The sequence below is a fragment of the Carcharhinus amblyrhynchos genome, unplaced genomic scaffold (genome assembly GCF_965287045.1).
Source record: "Carcharhinus amblyrhynchos unplaced genomic scaffold, sCarAmb.v2.hapA chromosome_140, whole genome shotgun sequence".
In the NCBI taxonomy this organism is placed as follows: Eukaryota; Metazoa; Chordata; class Chondrichthyes; order Carcharhiniformes; family Carcharhinidae; genus Carcharhinus; species Carcharhinus amblyrhynchos.
Genome location: NW_027649880.1, coordinates 366,709 through 383,429, shown reverse-complemented (window position 1 = coordinate 383,429; position 16,721 = coordinate 366,709). Strand labels below are relative to the sequence as shown.

At 50.0% G+C, this 16,721-nt stretch overlaps 1 protein-coding gene across 4 annotated transcripts in view; it reads right to left on the bottom strand.

The window, feature by feature from the left end:
* The window catches only part of LOC145338687 (CXXC-type zinc finger protein 1-like), a 34,137-nt gene that overhangs the window by 1,348 nt on the left and 16,068 nt on the right, over positions 1-16,721 (bottom strand). For all 4 annotated transcript variants that reach the window (XM_080183081.1, XM_080183080.1, XM_080183084.1 and 1 more), the window contains 7 exons: positions 5,142-5,326; positions 4,690-4,897; positions 2,967-3,077; positions 1,844-1,893; positions 1,378-1,474; positions 957-1,109; positions 429-577 (listed from right to left, as the gene is read on the bottom strand). In XM_080183081.1, coding sequence (XP_080039207.1) covers positions 431-577; positions 957-1,109; positions 1,378-1,474; positions 1,844-1,893; positions 2,967-3,077; positions 4,690-4,897; positions 5,142-5,326 — 951 coding nt within the window. In that variant the 3' untranslated portion in view covers positions 429-430. The remainder of the gene's footprint in view (positions 1-428; positions 578-956; positions 1,110-1,377; positions 1,475-1,843; positions 1,894-2,966; positions 3,078-4,689; positions 4,898-5,141; positions 5,327-16,721) is intronic.

The following is a 16,721-nucleotide window of genomic DNA, read 5'->3' as shown; positions in this document are numbered from 1 at the left end:
ACAGAGTCTGCACGTTCTCCCCATATCTGCTTGGGTTTCCTCCGGGCGCTCTGGTTTCGTCCCACAGTCTGCAAGATGTGCAGGTTAAGTGGACTGGCCATGGTAAATGGCCCCTTAGGGTATCTGAACAGGTGCTGGAGTGTGGCGACTAGGGGAATTTCACAGTAACCTAATTGCAGTGTTAATATAAGTCTACTTGTGACATTAATAAATAAGCTTAAAATTAAAATGCGTGCGTGCACACACTCATACACATCCACCACACACACATACACAAATGTACACACACAAATATGTGAAAGCACACCCAATGCAAGTGCACTCACTTGTACACACATTCAAACATGCACACGTGCGCAATCATAATGCCTGTGAATTCAACACGTGTACGCACGCTCTCACGCCCCCGGCAGTGTCAACTCACTAACCTTCATCGCTCCTTGTTTGATCGCAGGTCAGTGGTCACAGGGTCATGTTGGATGGTTTGGTGTAACATCAGTGCTAGGAGTCCAGCACGATTTGCCATGGCCATTCTCACGTTCCTCTCTTGCTCAAACAGCTCATCCAGTTTGTACCACTATCACACAGCAAAAGGTTAAATATCAGCAAAGATACTGATACAGTCAGTAACACAGGGTGCTCAGGGAGAGGGGTTACTGACTGACAGTGTCGGGGAGCTGGATTAACATCAGTAGGGAGACAGTCAGTAACACAGGGTGCTGGGTGGAAAGGGGTTACTGAGTGACAGTGTGAGGGAGCTGGATTAACATCAGTAGAGATACAGTCAGTAACACAGGGTGCTGGGTGGAAAGGGGTTATTGAGTGACAGAGTTGGATTAACATCAGTACAGCTACAGTCAGCAATATAGGGCACGTGGGAGATGGGAAGAGGGTTGTCATGTATGCTTTGGGGGAGGGGCTGCTCCCCTCCTGACCTCAGGATCTGGGCTACTTACCACTCGCACCCTCTCCAGATCAACCTCTGCCCTCCGCAGTTTCTCCCAGCAGTAATGTTTATTACACTTCCGTTTGGCCACTCGACAGAAATCACCCGTCAGCTCAAAGACATCCTTCACTATTGGACAACCACATACCTCGTCTGCCGAGACCTGGGATCAACAAGAAAGCACAGCACAGGCTTAAATACAGAGTAAAGCTCCCTCTACACTGTCCCCATCAAACACTCCCAGGACAGGTACAGCACGGGGTTAGATACAGAGTAAAGCTCCCTCTACACTGTCCCCATCAAACACTCCCAGGACAGGTACAGCACAGGGTTAGATACACAATAAACAGAGTAACAGCCTTGCTGTTTTGACTGAACTCTCTGTTCCCCCCTTTACAAGTAGAGATGAAAATCCCAGCCAGAGATGTTACCTTGGGATCTCGAGAATGTTCTGGACACAGCACCTGCAGCCTCTTGCAGTAGGTTTTGCTCTGGGTATTGTAAACATCACAGAATAACCGTGTGGCCCTGCAAGGGTCGGAGAGAGGGAGTCAGAGATTGCGCCTGCGATAGACACCAGACAACAAGCAGCTGGCATCAGACACATTACATACATTCCAGACTCAACACAAAACACACACGACACGCACACCACAGCACACACATTCATGCATGCTTACCACGGCAGCTGCTCAATCTCTGCTCCAAGAGACAGCCTGTGCCCTCTTGCTGCCCCTCCCTCCACCCTGCTCGAAGGGTGTTCCCTTTTGCCCCCCACCCTGAAGTCTTCGCCCTCTTGTTGCCCCCTCATCCCACCAAAGGGGCAGCCTGTTACCTCTTGCCGCCCCCGCCCCCCCCCCCCTCCTCCTAAGGGAGGGCCTGCACACTCGTACTCACCCCTCTATGCGAGTTGGGTACATGGAACCAAATGACGTTTGACTCTCGTACTGAAAATAAGAGAGAGATGGGGAGTGAGAATGGAATCTGCATCAATGAAACACCGTCTGTTCGCACCTCAATCCCAGTGCCTCTCCACTTTAACCCTCATAACTGCATAAATGAATGTGAGCACAGGGAGGTGACTTATGATTTGGACAGTGCGAGTTGAGGTTGCGGGAGGGTAGAGGGACAAAGGGATCTCAGTGTACAGAGACAGCAATCACTAAAGGTCATGCCACAGGTCAGAATTTTAAAGTAGGGAGGTGATACTGAACCTTTGTTGAACCTTGGTTAGACCCTCAATGCAGACAGTTCTGGTCCTGGTGTAAGAGACGCGGATCTCAGCAGTGTAGGAGACTGTGCGGAGGATGCAGGCCTGGTTAACTTGCAGTTTGGTGTTCTCAGCCAGATCATTGCTGTTCCACACACTATTACTCACCTTGGATATAATCTACTGCAGCTCTCATCCCCAGAGTTCAGATACAGATTAGACACGCCTGAATGACAGGCTGGGGATGGGGGGCTCCTCCTGTTCTTGTGTAACAACTCGAGAAGGGTTGAATGGGCCTTTTCCTGTTCCTGAGTAACAGGCTTGAGGGGACTGAATGGCCTCCTCCTGTTCCCTGGAAACAGGCTCGAGAGAAGGGGCTGAATGGCCTCCTTCTGTTCCTGTGTAACTGGCTGAAGGAGGGCTGAATGGGCCTCTTCCTGTTCCAGTGTAACAGGCATGAGGGGAGTTGAATAGCTACTCCTGGTCCCCTGTAACAGGCTCGAGACGAGGGGCTGAATGGCCTCCTCTTATTTCTGTGTAACAGGGTCGAGAGCAGATGAACGGGCCTTCTCCTGTTTCTGTGTAACCCGTTAATGTGACAGATATAATGTGGAACTTCACTCGTCTGGTCTGCTCGAGCGCACTTTCCCAGAACGTAATTCACTAACCATTTGCCATCCTCAATAACCAATTAGAAGGTATTGAATTGACTTAAGTATTGAATCCAATAGCAGAGAAGATCTTTACAAGCGTGATATTGAGGGTATGATTCAGAGCAGAGCGGATTGCTGGTGAGACTCTCTCCTGTACCTTGGCGTAGCACCGTTCCATATGCTTCATGGCTGTTTTGGGATTGATCGGATGACCACATGACACGCAGAAAATTTGGAAGTCTGCCTCTTCGCTGTCACCTTCATTCACCTACGGAACCAAAGAGAACAGGTTTCACAGGAAAGGAAAACATTGTGCACTTTCCAAACCCCTTCCCATTCACTCCCACTGTCCACAATGCCAATGGATCCAAACCCCTTCCCATTCACTCCCACTGTCCACAATGCCAATGGATCCAAACCCCTTCCCATTCACTCCCACTGTCCACAATCCCAATGGATCCAAACCCCTTCCCATTCACTCCCACTGTCCACAATCCCAATGGATCCAAACCCCTTCCCATTCACTCCCACTGTCCACAATCCCAATGGATCCAAACCCCTTCCCATTCACTCCCACTGTCCACAATCCCAATGGACCCAAACCCCTTCCCATTCACTCCCACTGTCCACAATCCCAATGGATCCAAACCCCTTCCCATTCACTCCCACTGTCCACAATCCCAATGGATCCAAACCCCTTCCCATTCACTCCCACTGTCCACAATCCCAATGGACCCAAACCCCTTCCCATTCACTCCCACTGTCCACAATCCCAATGGATCCAAACCCCTTCCCATTCACTCCCACTGTCCACAATCCCAATGGATCCAAACCCCTTCCCATTCACTCCCACTGTCCACAATCCCAATGGATCCAAACCCCTTCCCATTCACTCCCACTGTCCACAATCCCAATGGACTCAAACCCCTTCCCATTCACTCTCACTGTCCATGATTCCAATGGATTCAAAACCCTTCCCATTCACTCCTACTGTACACAATCCCAATACCAAACCCCTTCCCCTTCACTCCCACTGTACACAATCCCAATGGACCCAAACCCTTTCCCATTCACTCCCACTGTACAATGCCAATGGACCCAAACTCCTTCCCATTCATTCTCACTGTACACAATCCCAATGGACCCAAACCCCTTTCCATTCATTGCCATTGTACACAATCCAAATTCCTTCCCATTCACTCCCACTGTACACAATCCCAATCCCAAACCCCTTCCCGTTCACTCCCACTGTACACAATCCCAATCCCCTTCCCATTCACTCCCACTGTACACAATCCCAATCCCCTTCCCATTCACTCCCACTGTACACAATCCCAATCCCCTTCCCATTCACTCCCACTGTACACAATCCCAATCCCCTTCTCATTCACTCCCACTGTACACAATCCCAATCCCCTTCCCATTCACTCCCACTGTACACAATCCCAATGGACCCAAACCCCTTCCCATTCACTCCCATTGTTTAGATGAGTAAGAGGTGATCTGATTGCAAGATCATTAGGGGTTACAGGATTGACACGGAAAGGATGTTCTCTCCAGTAGGAGGATCCTGAGGTTTCCCAGTTAGGCAGCAGTGAGAAGAATTATTATCTCACAAGGGTGGTGAGTTTTTGGAACCTCCTTCCTCAACAGACATTGGAAACAGTGTTTTTGTGAGGCAGAGCCAGGTGGATTCTAGGTTAACAAGGCGGTGAAAGATTATGGCGGGGGTTCGGTCAGAATGCGGATTGAAATTTACAATCAGACCAGCCATGATAGAAGTGAATGGTGGAACAGGCTCGAGGGGCCGAGTGGCCTATTCCAGATCCACAATCCAAATGGAGACCATCCCCTCGTACTCCCTCCCAAGTCCCGCTGACCTCTTCGTCCTCTTTGATCGACTGCTGCTTGGCTTTGGCTATGATGGACTCCAGTTCGTGGAACTTGCGCTCCATCTCCTGCAGTTTACAGCGGGCCTGCTGTTGCTCACGCCGGATCTTCTCCAGGAGCTTTTTGCCATGTTCCTCGGCGATGCAGGGGCTCTGCTGCCACTGCTGGATCCGCTGGGGCAGGATCTCATAGATGCGGCTGCAGAGTGACCAGAGGGCAAAACATTAAGCAGGAGGGGTGGGGATGTGTATGAGAGAGAGGGGGGGAAGTGAGGGGGGAGGTGATCGAGAAAGTGGGGGAGTGAGAGAGAAGGGGGTAAGTGAGAGAGAGGGAGAGAGTGAGTGAGGGAAGGTGGGTGTGGGGGCTCAGAGAAGGCGAGACAGGCAGAGACTTGGTCGTGCGATGTGGTGATGAGAATACTGAAAGTGACACACAGCCTTACTTGGCAGCTAGTTTGATTCCACACTCATCAGAGCAGTACTTGGAGTTCTGTCGAGCTACCTGGACACAGCCAGGCCCCAGGCACTGCCGCAGGCTCGTCAGCTGCTTACTCTCCACCTTCTCGGGGTGCTTGGTTTTCTGTTTGCGTTTCTGCTTCTGTTTGTGGCGCCTGTACTTCTCCTCCTTCTGAAAGAGAACGGGGGACATGGTTTCTTACCACGGAAACAGGGGAAGGGGTGGCTACGCGCGCAAATTGACCGACAACCTGCAGCCCCTCCGCACCCGCCGACCCAAACCAACTATGTACTTCATGCCCACCAGTACGCAGAAAAACGCTCCACCTGCACCTATCACACCAGCCCAATGCTCCATCTTCTTCACACCCATCAGCACAGGGTCATCTAGAGATCAAGTGCGCGCCCCAAGGCCCTCATAGCTAATGAGTCCCTCTTGACCTGCCTGCGCCTGAACTGAAGCCAGCCCGTCAACGCTTCTGTGCACAGCAGATCTCCAAGTACAGCAATCTGTCGAGGGCCTCACTTAATCCTTTCTTTCACAGTTCAATTGTGTCTATTTGCTTGGTGCTGGCTTTGAGGGAGGTACGTTGGCCCAGGAAGGTGACTGTGGGGATTTCTTTTCCCTCTGAAATCGTGCGTCCGTTCGATTTAGCATCTCACACCAGACACTGGCTTTCAGGGCCTCGGATCTCAAGGGGTGCGTCTCAGGGAACGGAAGCACACTCATGTATGCACATGCATATGAGCACACTGCCTCATTGTGCACATACATGCATACACACATGCGCACTGCTAGCACACGTGCATACCATGCACACTGCTGCACCATGCACTCATGCATATGATGCGCAAACTGCTGTACTGTGAGCACACATGCGTACCATGCATACACTGCTAGCACACATGCGTACCAGGCGCACACTGCGTGCACACACGCATACCATGCACAAACTGCGTGCACACACGCATACCATGCACAAACTGCGTGCACACACGCATACCATGCACAAACTGCGTGCACACACGCATACCATGCACAAACTGCGTGCACACACGCATACCATGCACAAACTGCGTGCACACACGCATACCATGCACAAACTGCGTGCACACACGCATACCATGCACAAACTGCGTGCACACACGCATACCATGCACAAACTGCGTGCACACACGCATACCATGCACAAACTGCGTGCACACACGCATACCATGCACAAACTGCGTGCACACACGCATACCATGCACACACACAATGATAGTTATTGGAAGTATCGTCGTTCTCCAAAGCCTCAGCATGGACGAGGGAGGGAGGGAGGAGGAGAGATAGAGAGAGAGAGACAGAGAGAAAGAAAGGGTTTCTTTGGTGTAGAGGTGGGTGGGAGAATGAAGGTTTGAACTTGAGCTTCTTTGGGGGAGAAAGGAAAAAGCAGCCAGTCTGCTGCAGTGGAGAGGGTGCAGGCAGTAATCCAGCTAGGCCCTCAGAGGGACCAGACTATTTGATGAACAAAGAACAGGCAGCTCTGCCCTCCCCACCTCTCCCTAGTTTCCAGGCGACCTGTCGAGAACACAAACTGCGGATCACGTGAGCTCAAATCTGGAGTGATTGGGAGAGGAGGTCATACTGAAGGATCCCAGCACACAGAGAGTATGTGAGTCATGGGGTGCGTGTGTGTTGGCGCGTGAGTGCGTCCCGCCGTTTGCCCATGCCAGAGATTTGGCCACTGAGGGTAACTGGGTTGGCGGGAGGATGGGGTGTGCTGAGTGTGGGCAGAGAGGGGAAGGGGTCAGCAATGACAACACCCTCCCCTTCACTCCTGAGCCTGTTTCCTCATCGGCGGGGGTGTCAGTGGGACCTGACGGGGAGGAGGGAGAGATACAGTGCAGCCTCCTTCGCCTCCCGCCAAATGATTGATTCACTGCGCTGCTCAGTGTCAATGCACTGTGAGATGTGATGGATATGGCCCTGGACGGTGCTTTCCAGAGACTCCTGCTAGACAGGGAACACTTGTTCCGTTGGTCGAAACCGCTGCGTTGTGACTCAGCCTGTCTCCTGTTACTCTTCACCTCAATGCTTTGTATATCGAAATATATATACACGTATGTATCAACATCGTTCCAAATAGTAACCCTGCGGGCTAAGTGTCTGCCTCTGGCTGTACACCAAACGCCTTTGGCCGCCTGCCTCTGCAATGGTGCAGCACGCTCCTGAATCTCGCAGCCTGACGGGGAAGCATCGCATTGACCGACTGTTGGTTCAGGCTAAGAAAAATAATTGGAGTTTAAGATTACACAGAAGGAGCAAATCAGATTGGATTAACAATACTAATTTTATACTGGCTTTTCCAGAACTGTAAAAAAGCTTGGGCTGGATGGCGGGGGTGCCTCAGAGTCAGAACGTGAAGGGATTGCCCATTCTGCGTACCCTTCCCTGTTGGATGTTCCAAATTGAGCCTTAGCGATAGGGACATTGGGTTTGAAAGCAATGTGAGTGGGCTGTGAGGGTCCAGAGAGGGGTGTGTCCTTATACCTGCTCTCTGAGGCTGCAGGGCAACATCCTTTCCATGTACACCAGGAGACTGGACTGAAACAAAGGTTGGGTGGGGTAGAATTGGAGGACCACTGGAGGAATTGGCATTCAGATTCATGCCAGACTGGATTCCCTGAGCTGCCATCATGAAAGCCTGAGCAAGGCGAAGAGGGTCACTCCAACTGTGCTGCTCGCCCCTTACACACACACACATCACAAGCTGGGCACAGCTGTCATGGAGAGGTCTGTGTTTAGACGTCAGCATGCACAGTGCACATACAAGCAAGCATCAGCCCAGGTGTAGTCAGCCAATGCTAAATTTCATAGGGAAATCACAGTCGATAGCTCCCTGCCATCCAGACCCTCACGGCAGGCAGAGGGGGCGACAGACAGAGAGAGAGAGACGGGGTGACAGACAGAGAGAGAGAGAGAGAGAGAGAGAGAGGGCGACAGACACAGAGAGAGAGAGAGAGGGCGACAGACACAGAGAGAGAGAGAGAGGGCGACAGACACAGAGAGAGAGAGAGAGGGCGACAGACACAGAGAGAGAGAGAGAGGGCGACAGACACAGAGAGAGAGAGAGAGGGCGACAGACACAGAGAGAGAGAGAGAGGGCGACAGACACAGAGAGAGAGAGAGAGGGCGACAGACACAGAGAGAGAGAGAGAGGGCGACAGACACAGAGAGAGAGAGAGAGGGCGACAGACACAGAGAGAGAGAGAGAGAGAGAGAGAGGGGGCGACAGAGAGAGAGAGAGAGAGGGGGCGACAGACAGAGAGAGAGAGAGGGGGGGAGAGCGAGCGACAGACAGAGAGAGAGAGGGGGAGAGAGAGCGACAGACAGGGAGAGAGAGAGAGGGGGAGAGAGAGCGACAGAGAGAGAGAGAGAGAGAGGGGGAGAGAGAGCGACAGAGAGAGAGAGAGGGGGAGAGCGAGCGACAGACAGAGAGAGAGAGGGAGAGAGAGCGACAGACAGAGAGAGAGAGAGAGGGGGAGAGAGAGCGACAGACAGAGAGAGAGAGAGAGGGGGAGAGAGAGCGACAGAGAGAGAGAGAGAGGGAGAGCGAGCGACAGACAGAGAGAGAGAGGGAGAGAGAGCGACAGACAGAGAGAGAGAGAAGGGGCGACAGACAGAGAGAGAGAGAGGGAGAGAGAGCGACAGACAGAGAGAGAGAGGGGGCGACAGAGAGAGAGAGAGAGAGAGAGAGAGAGGGGGCGACAGACAGAGAGAGAGAGGGGGTGACAGACAGAGAGAGAGAGGGGGGGCGACAGACAGAGAGAGAGAGGGGGGGCGACAGACAGAGAGAGAGAGAGAGAGAGAGAGAGAGGGGGCGACAGACAGAGAGAGAGAGAGAGAGGGGGCGACAGACAGAGAGAGAGAGAGAGGGGGTGACAGACAGAGAGAGAGACAGAGAGAGAGAGGGGGCGACAGACAGAGAGAGAGAGAGAGAGAGAGGGGGCGACAGACAGAGAGAGAGAGAGGGAGAGAGGGGGCGACAGACAGAGAGAGAGAGAGAGGGAGAGAGAGCGACAGACAGAGAGAGAGAGAGGAGGCGACAGACAGAGACAGAGAGAGAGAGGAGGCGACAGACAGAGAGAGAGAGAGAGAGAGAGGAGGTGACAGACAGAGAGAGAGAGAGAGAGAGGAGGCGACAGACAGAGAGAGAGCGTGACAGAAAGCAATACACAGAGAGCACGTGGAGACTGGAAGCTGGAGCGTTGCTGCCCCCAACCGGCAAGTTGGTAAAATAGCGCACAGCTTGAACAGGAGGATTTGGAATTGCTGCAGCATTAAATGCACGCCCTCTGCTGGAGGTAGGCGCTCACATCCGCACTAGTCTCACTGACAGCTCCCTCTCCAAACCCATCAGCTGCCTACAACCTACACTCCCAGACGGTGCCAGCCTCGCGCTACCATCATCCACAGAGATTTCAGACGGCCACGCGATCAGAATGGATAGAACCAGAGAGGGAAGGGAAGATAGCAGTGAACGGGGTGGAGCTGGTCACATGGTTGGGGTCAGCCATTCAGCCCATCGAGCCCATTCGGGCACTAAAGACCAAACTGATCTTTGGCATACAAGAGGAAACAATAGCGAGAGCACAGAGCAATCTGCGCAAGCTGGCGCGAGGGGGGTGGCCGGGGAGTGGGGCGCACGTGAGGAGGGCGGCCGGGGAGAGGGGGGCGGGTGCGAAGGGGGCAGCTGGGGAGAGGGGCACAGGCACGCGTGGGAGGGGGGCGGCCGTGGGCGCGCGCACGAGGCGGGCGGCCGGGGAGGCGGGCACGGGCACATGCGTGAAGGGGGCAGCTGGGGAGAGGGGCACAGGCACGCGCGGGAGGGGGGTGGCCGTGGGCATGCAGGAGACGGGCGAGCGCACGAGGTGGGTGGCTGGGGAGAGGGGCACGGATGCACACGCGCGAGGGGGGCAGCTGGGGAGAGGGGCGCGGGCGAGGAGAGGGGCACGGATGCACACGCGCGAGGGGGGCGGGCGAGGAGAGGGGCGCGGATGCACACGCGCGAGGGGGGCGGCTGGGGAGAGGGGCGCGGGCGAGGAGAGGGGCACGGATGCACACGCGCGAGGGGGGCGGGCGAGGAGAGGGGCGCGGGCGTGCGCGTGAGGGGGGTGGCCGGGGGGAGGGGCGCACGCGAGGGTGGCCGGGGGGAGGGGCGCACGCGAGGGTGGCCGGGGGGAGGGGTGCGCGAGTACAGCAGGAGGCGCCCTTTGAGCCTGCTCCACCATTCATTACAATCGTCGCTTATTGTCCAACTCAATAGCCTAATCTTGCTTTCTCCCCACAGCCTTTGATCCCCTTCGCTCTAAAGTGCTCTATCTAGCCTCCTCTTGAAAACATTTAGTGTTTTGGCGTCAACTACTTCCTGTGGTAATGAATTCCACAGTCTCACCACCCTGGGTGAAGAAATGTCTCCTCACCTCCATTCTCAATGGTCTAACCCGAATCTTCAGACTGTGATCCCCAGTTCTGGAAACCCCCACCATCGGGAACATCTTTCCTGCAAGTACCCTGTCTTGTCCTGTTAGAATTTTCTAAATCTCCACGAGATTCCCCCCCCTCATTCGCCAAACTCCTTCAAAAACAATCCAAACCCAATCAATCTCTTCTCATACATCAGTCCTGCCATCCCCGGAATCAGCCTGGTAAATCTTTGCTGTGCTCCCTTGAGGACAAGAACATCCTTCCTCAGGATGCCCAAAACTGCACATAATACTGCTAGGTATCCTCACCAAGTCCCTGTACAATTGCAACAACACATCCCTGCCTGCCCCTGTACTCGAAACCTCTCGCAATGAAGGCCAACATACCATTTGCCTTCTTTATCGCCTGCTGCACTTGCATGCTTACCTTCAATGACTGCTGCACAAGGACACCCAGGTCTTGCTGCACACTCCCCTCTCCCAATTTACAGCCATTCAGGTAGTAATCTGCCTTTTTGTTTTTGATTCCAAAGCAAATAACCTCACATTTATCCAAATTATACTGTATCTACCATTGATTTGTCCACTCATCCAACCTCCAGATCGTGCTCATAGAGTCATAGAGGTTTACAGCATGGAAACAGGCCCTTTGGCCCAACTTGTCCCTGCCGCCCCCCTTTTTTTAGCCCTTAAGTTAGTCCCAATTGCCCACATTTGGCCCATATCTCTTGATACCCATGTAACTATCTAAACGCTTTTTAAAAGACAAAATTGTACCCGTCTCTACTACCACCTCTGGCAGTTTGCTCCGGCCACTCACCACCCTCTGAAAAATTGTCCCTCTGGATACTTTTGTATCTCTCTCCTCTCACCTTAATCCTATGCCCCCTAGTTTTAGATTCCCCTACCTTTGAGAAAAGATATTGACTATCTAGTTGATCTATGCCCCTCATTATTTTATAGACCTCTATAAGATCACCCCAAAGCCTCCTACACTCCAAAAGTCCCAGTCTATCTGGCCTCTTCTTATAACTCAAACCATCAAATCCCATAGCATACTAGTAAATCTTCTCTGAATTCTTTCTAATTTAGTAATATCCTTTCTGTAATAGGTGACCAGGACTGTAAACAGTATTTCAAATGTGGCCTTGCCAATGTCTTGTACAACATCAACAAGACGTCCCAACTCCTGTATTCAATATTCTGACCAATGAAACCAAGCACGCCGAATGCCTTCTTCACCACTCTGTGATCCCTCTTTCAAGGGACTATGAACCTGTACCCCTAGATGTCTCTGTTCTAAAACTTTCCCCAAAGCTCTACCATTAATTAAGTCCTGCCCTGTTTCAATTACCAAAATTACGTTGCATTTATCTGAATTAAACTCCATCTGCCATTTGTCAGCCCACTGGCTCAATTGATCAAGATCCCATTGCAATCCTAGATAATCTTCTTCACTGTCCACTATGCCACCAATCTTGGTGTCATCTGCAAACTTAATAACCATGCCTACTAAATTCTCATCCAAATCATTAATATAAATGACAAATAACAGTGGATCTAGCACTGATCCCTGAGGCACACTGCTAACCAACCCTCTACAATCACCCTCTGTCTTCTGTCATCAAGTCAATTTTGTATCCATCTGGCTACCTCACCTTGGATCCCATGAGATTTAACTTATGCAACAACCTATCATACGGTACCTTGTCAAAAGCCTTGCTAAAGTCCATGCAGACATCAACTGCACTGCCCTCATCTACTTTCTTGGTTACCCCTTCAAAAAACTCAATTAAATTTGAGACATGATTTTTCATTTACAAAGCCATGGTAACTGTCTGTCATCAGTCCTTGCGTCTCTAAATGCTGGTAGATCCTGTCTCTCAAAGTACTTTCTAACATCTTATCCACTACAGATGTGAGACTCACTGGCCTGTAGTTCCCAGGCTTTTCCCTGCAGCCCCTTTTAAACAAATGCACAACATTTGCCACCCTCCATTCTTCAGGCATCTCACGTGACTATCGATAATTCAAATATCTCTGCTAGGGGACCCGCAATTTTGTCCCTTGCCCCCCACAATGTCCCAGGATACACTTCATCAGGTCCCGGGGATTTATCTACTTTGATACGCTCTAAGATTTCCAGTATCTCCTTCTCTGTTATATGTACATTCCTCAAGACATCATTATTTATTTCCCAAAGTTCCCCATCATCCAAGCTTTTCTCAACAGTAAATACTAATGAGAAATATTCATTTAGGATCTCACCCATCTCTTGTGGGTCTGCACATAGATGACCTTTTGATCCTTAAGAGGTCCTACTCTCTCCCTAGTTACTCTTTTGCTCTTTATGTATTTGTAGAATCTCTTTGGATTTTCATTTGCCTTTTCTGCCAAAACAATCCCGTGTCCCCTTTTTACCCTCCTAATTTCTCTCATAACTCTATTCCTACACCCCCTATACTCTTCAAGGGATTCACTTGATCTGAGCTGCCTACACACGTCCTGTGCCGCCTCCTCCTTCTTGACTAGGACCTCAATATAGCGAGTCATCCAGGGTTCCCTACTTCTACCAGCCTTGCCCTTCACTTGAAGAGGAATGTGCTTACCCTGAACCCTGGTTAACACACTTTTGAAAGTCTCCCACTTACCAGATGTCCTTTTGCCTTCCCACAGACTCCCCCAATTAACTGTTGAAAGTTCCTGCCTGATACCATCAAAATTGGCCTTGCCTCAATTTCGAATTTTAACTTTTGGGCCAGGCCTCTCATTCTCCATAGCTATCTTAAAACTAATGGAATTAGGGTCACTGGTCCCAAAGTGATCCCTCATTAACACTTGTTACCTGCCCTTCCTTATTTCCCAAGAAGAGGTCAAGTTTTATTCCCTCTCTAGTCAGGCCATCCATATACTGAATGAGAAATTTCTCCTGAATACACTCAACAGATTTCTCTCTATCCAAGCCTTTAATACTATGGCTGACCCAGTCAATATTGGGAAAGTTAAATTCCCCTACTATTACCACCCTATTTTTCTTGGAGCTAGCCATAATCTCCTTACATATTTGCTCCTCAATTTCCTGCTGACTATTTGGGTGCCTATAGCACAACCCTATCAAAGTTATTTCCCCCTTCTTATTTCTCAGTGGGTGAACCCTTCGATATATCCCCTCTCAGTATTGCTGTGATGTTTTCCTTAATCGCAAGTGCAACTCCTCCTCCTTTCTTACCTCCTGTTCTATTTTTCCTATAGCATCTGTACCTTGGAACATTGAGCCGCCAGTCCTGTCCTTCCCTTAGCCATTTTCAGTAATTGCTATAATATCCTAATTCCACATACCCATCCACGCTCTGAGTTCCTTTGCTTTGCTCATCAGGCATCTTGCATTGAAATAAATGCAGTTTAATCTGGACTTCCTTTGCTCTCTGGCCTGCTTTTGCCTGATCTGTCTAGCGCTAGGATTACTGACACTGCCTTTACTATTTAATGAGCTCTCTTTAACTTCTGTGCCGGCCCTAACCTTCTCTCCTGTCTTCCTAGTGCTTTGCGTCCTACTCCATCTGCCAAACTAGTTTAAATCCTCCCTTGGGGCCCTAGCAAATCTCCCTGCCAGGATACTAGACTCCCTCCAGAAGGATCTCTGCATTCTCGTCACAGTTCACCCTCCTACCACTTGGTATCATCCGCAAACTTTGAGATGTTACATTTCATTCCCTCAACCAAATCATTAACATACACTGTGAATAGTTGGGGTCCCAGCACTAATCCCTGTGGCACCCACCAGTTACGGCCTGCCAATTTAAAAAGGACCCATTTATTCCAGCTATTTGTTTCCACTCTATCCATCTCAATACACTTCCCCAATCTCATGAGATTTAATCTGTTATGCAGGACTTTGTCAAACGCTTTCTGAAAGTCCAAATATACCACGTTGAATAGGTTCCTTCCCCATGTCAATTCTACTAGTTAGATCTTCAAAGAATTCCAACAGATTTGTCAAGCAATATTTCCCCTTCATAAATCCATGTTGACTGTCTGATCCACCTACTGCTTTCTAATTATTCTGCTACAGAGTCCTTGGTAATGGATTTGAGAATTTTCCCGATGTTAGGCTTACTGTCTATAATTCCCTGTTGTCTTTCCACTTCTCTTTTTGAATACTGGAGTGATGTTAGTTATTCTCCAATCTGCCAGGATTGTTGTAGAGTCTATAGAACCCTGGAAGATGGCCACCAATGCATCCACTATTTCTAGACTTCCTTACGTACTCTGAGATGCAGATTATCAAGCTCTGGGGATTTATTCCTGTAAATACTGACACACTCCCTTGGGACTCCCGTCTAAATACAGACACACTCCCCGGGGACCGTCTGTAAATACTGATACACTCACCGGGGACCCCCCTGTAAATAGTGACATTCATAAGAACATAAGAACTCAGGACAGGAGTAAGCCATCTGGCCCCTTGAGCCTGCTCTGCTATTCAATAAAGATCATGGCTGATCTTTTCATGGACTCAGCTCCACTTGCCCGCCCAGTCACCATAACTCTTAATTCCTTTACTGTTCAAAAATTGTTCTAGCCTTGCCTTAAAAACATTCAATGAGGTAGTCTCAATTGCTTCACTGGATAGGGAATTCCACAGATTCACAACCCTTTGTGTGAAGAAGTTCCTCTTCAACTCAGTCCTAAATCCGCTCCCTCTTATTTTGAGGCCACGCCTCCTAGTTCTAGTTTCACCTGCTAGTGGAAACAACTTCCCTGCTTCTATCCTATCTATTTTGTTCATAATCTTACATGTTTCTATAAAATCTCCCCTCATTCTTCCGAATTCCAATGAGTATAGCCCCAGTCTACTCAATCTCTCCTCAAAAGCCAACCCCCTCAACTCCGGAATCAACCTAATGAACCTCCTCTGCACCCTCTCCAGTGCCAGTATCTCCTTTCTCAAGTAAGGAGATCAAAACTGTACACAGCACTCCAGGTGTGGCCTCATCAGGACCTTATACAGCTGCAACATAACCTCGCTGTTTTTAAGCTCCATCCCTCTAAGCAATGAAGGACAAAATTCCATTTGTTTTAATTCCCTGCTGCACCTGCAAACCAACTCCTTGTGATTCTTGCACAAGGACACCCAAGTCCCTCTGCACAGCAGCATGCTGCAATTTTTTTACCATTTAAATAGTCCATTTTGCTGTTATTCCTAACAAAATCGATGACCGCACATTTATCAACATTGTACTTCATCTGCCAGACTCTCGCCCACTTACTTAGACTATCTATATCCCTTTGCAGATTTTCAGTGTCCTCCGCACGCTTTGCTCTGCCACTCATCTTCATGTCTGCGAATTGTGAGACACAATTTTGACACTTGGTCCCCAACGCCAAATCATCTACGTAAATCATAAACAACTGCGGTCCCAACACTGATCTCTGAGGCACACCATTCGTCACTGATCTTAATCCCTCCTTTATCCATGCTCAAATATTACTCGTAACACTGTGCACCTTTATCTTATGCAGCAGTCGTTGGTGCTGCACCTTGTCAAATGCCTCTGGAAATCCAGATACACCACATCCACAGATTCCCCATTGTCTACTGCACACGTAATTTCTCAAAGAATTCCACCAAATTAGTCAAACATGACCTGCTCTTCATGAACTCATGCTACGTCTTACCAGTGGGACAATTTATATCCAGATGTCTCGCTATTTCTTCCTTGATGATAGATTCAAGCATCTTCCTTACTACAGAAGTTAAGCTAACCGGCCTATAGTTACCCGCCTTTTGTCCACCTCCTTTTTAAAACAGTGACGTCACATTTGCTGTTTTACAATCTGTGGGGACTACCCCAGAATCGAGCGAATTTTAATAAATTACCACGAGTGCATTTGCTATTTCCCCCGCCATCTCTTTTAGTACCCTGGGATGCTTTCCATCAGGGCCAGGGGACTTGTCTACCTTTAGCCCCATTAACTTGCCCCACACTTCCTCTTTCGTGATAATGATAGTTTCCAGGTTCTCACCTGCCATAGCCTTCCTGTCATCAATTTCTGGCATGTTATTTGTGTCTTCCACTGTGAAGACTGACACAAAA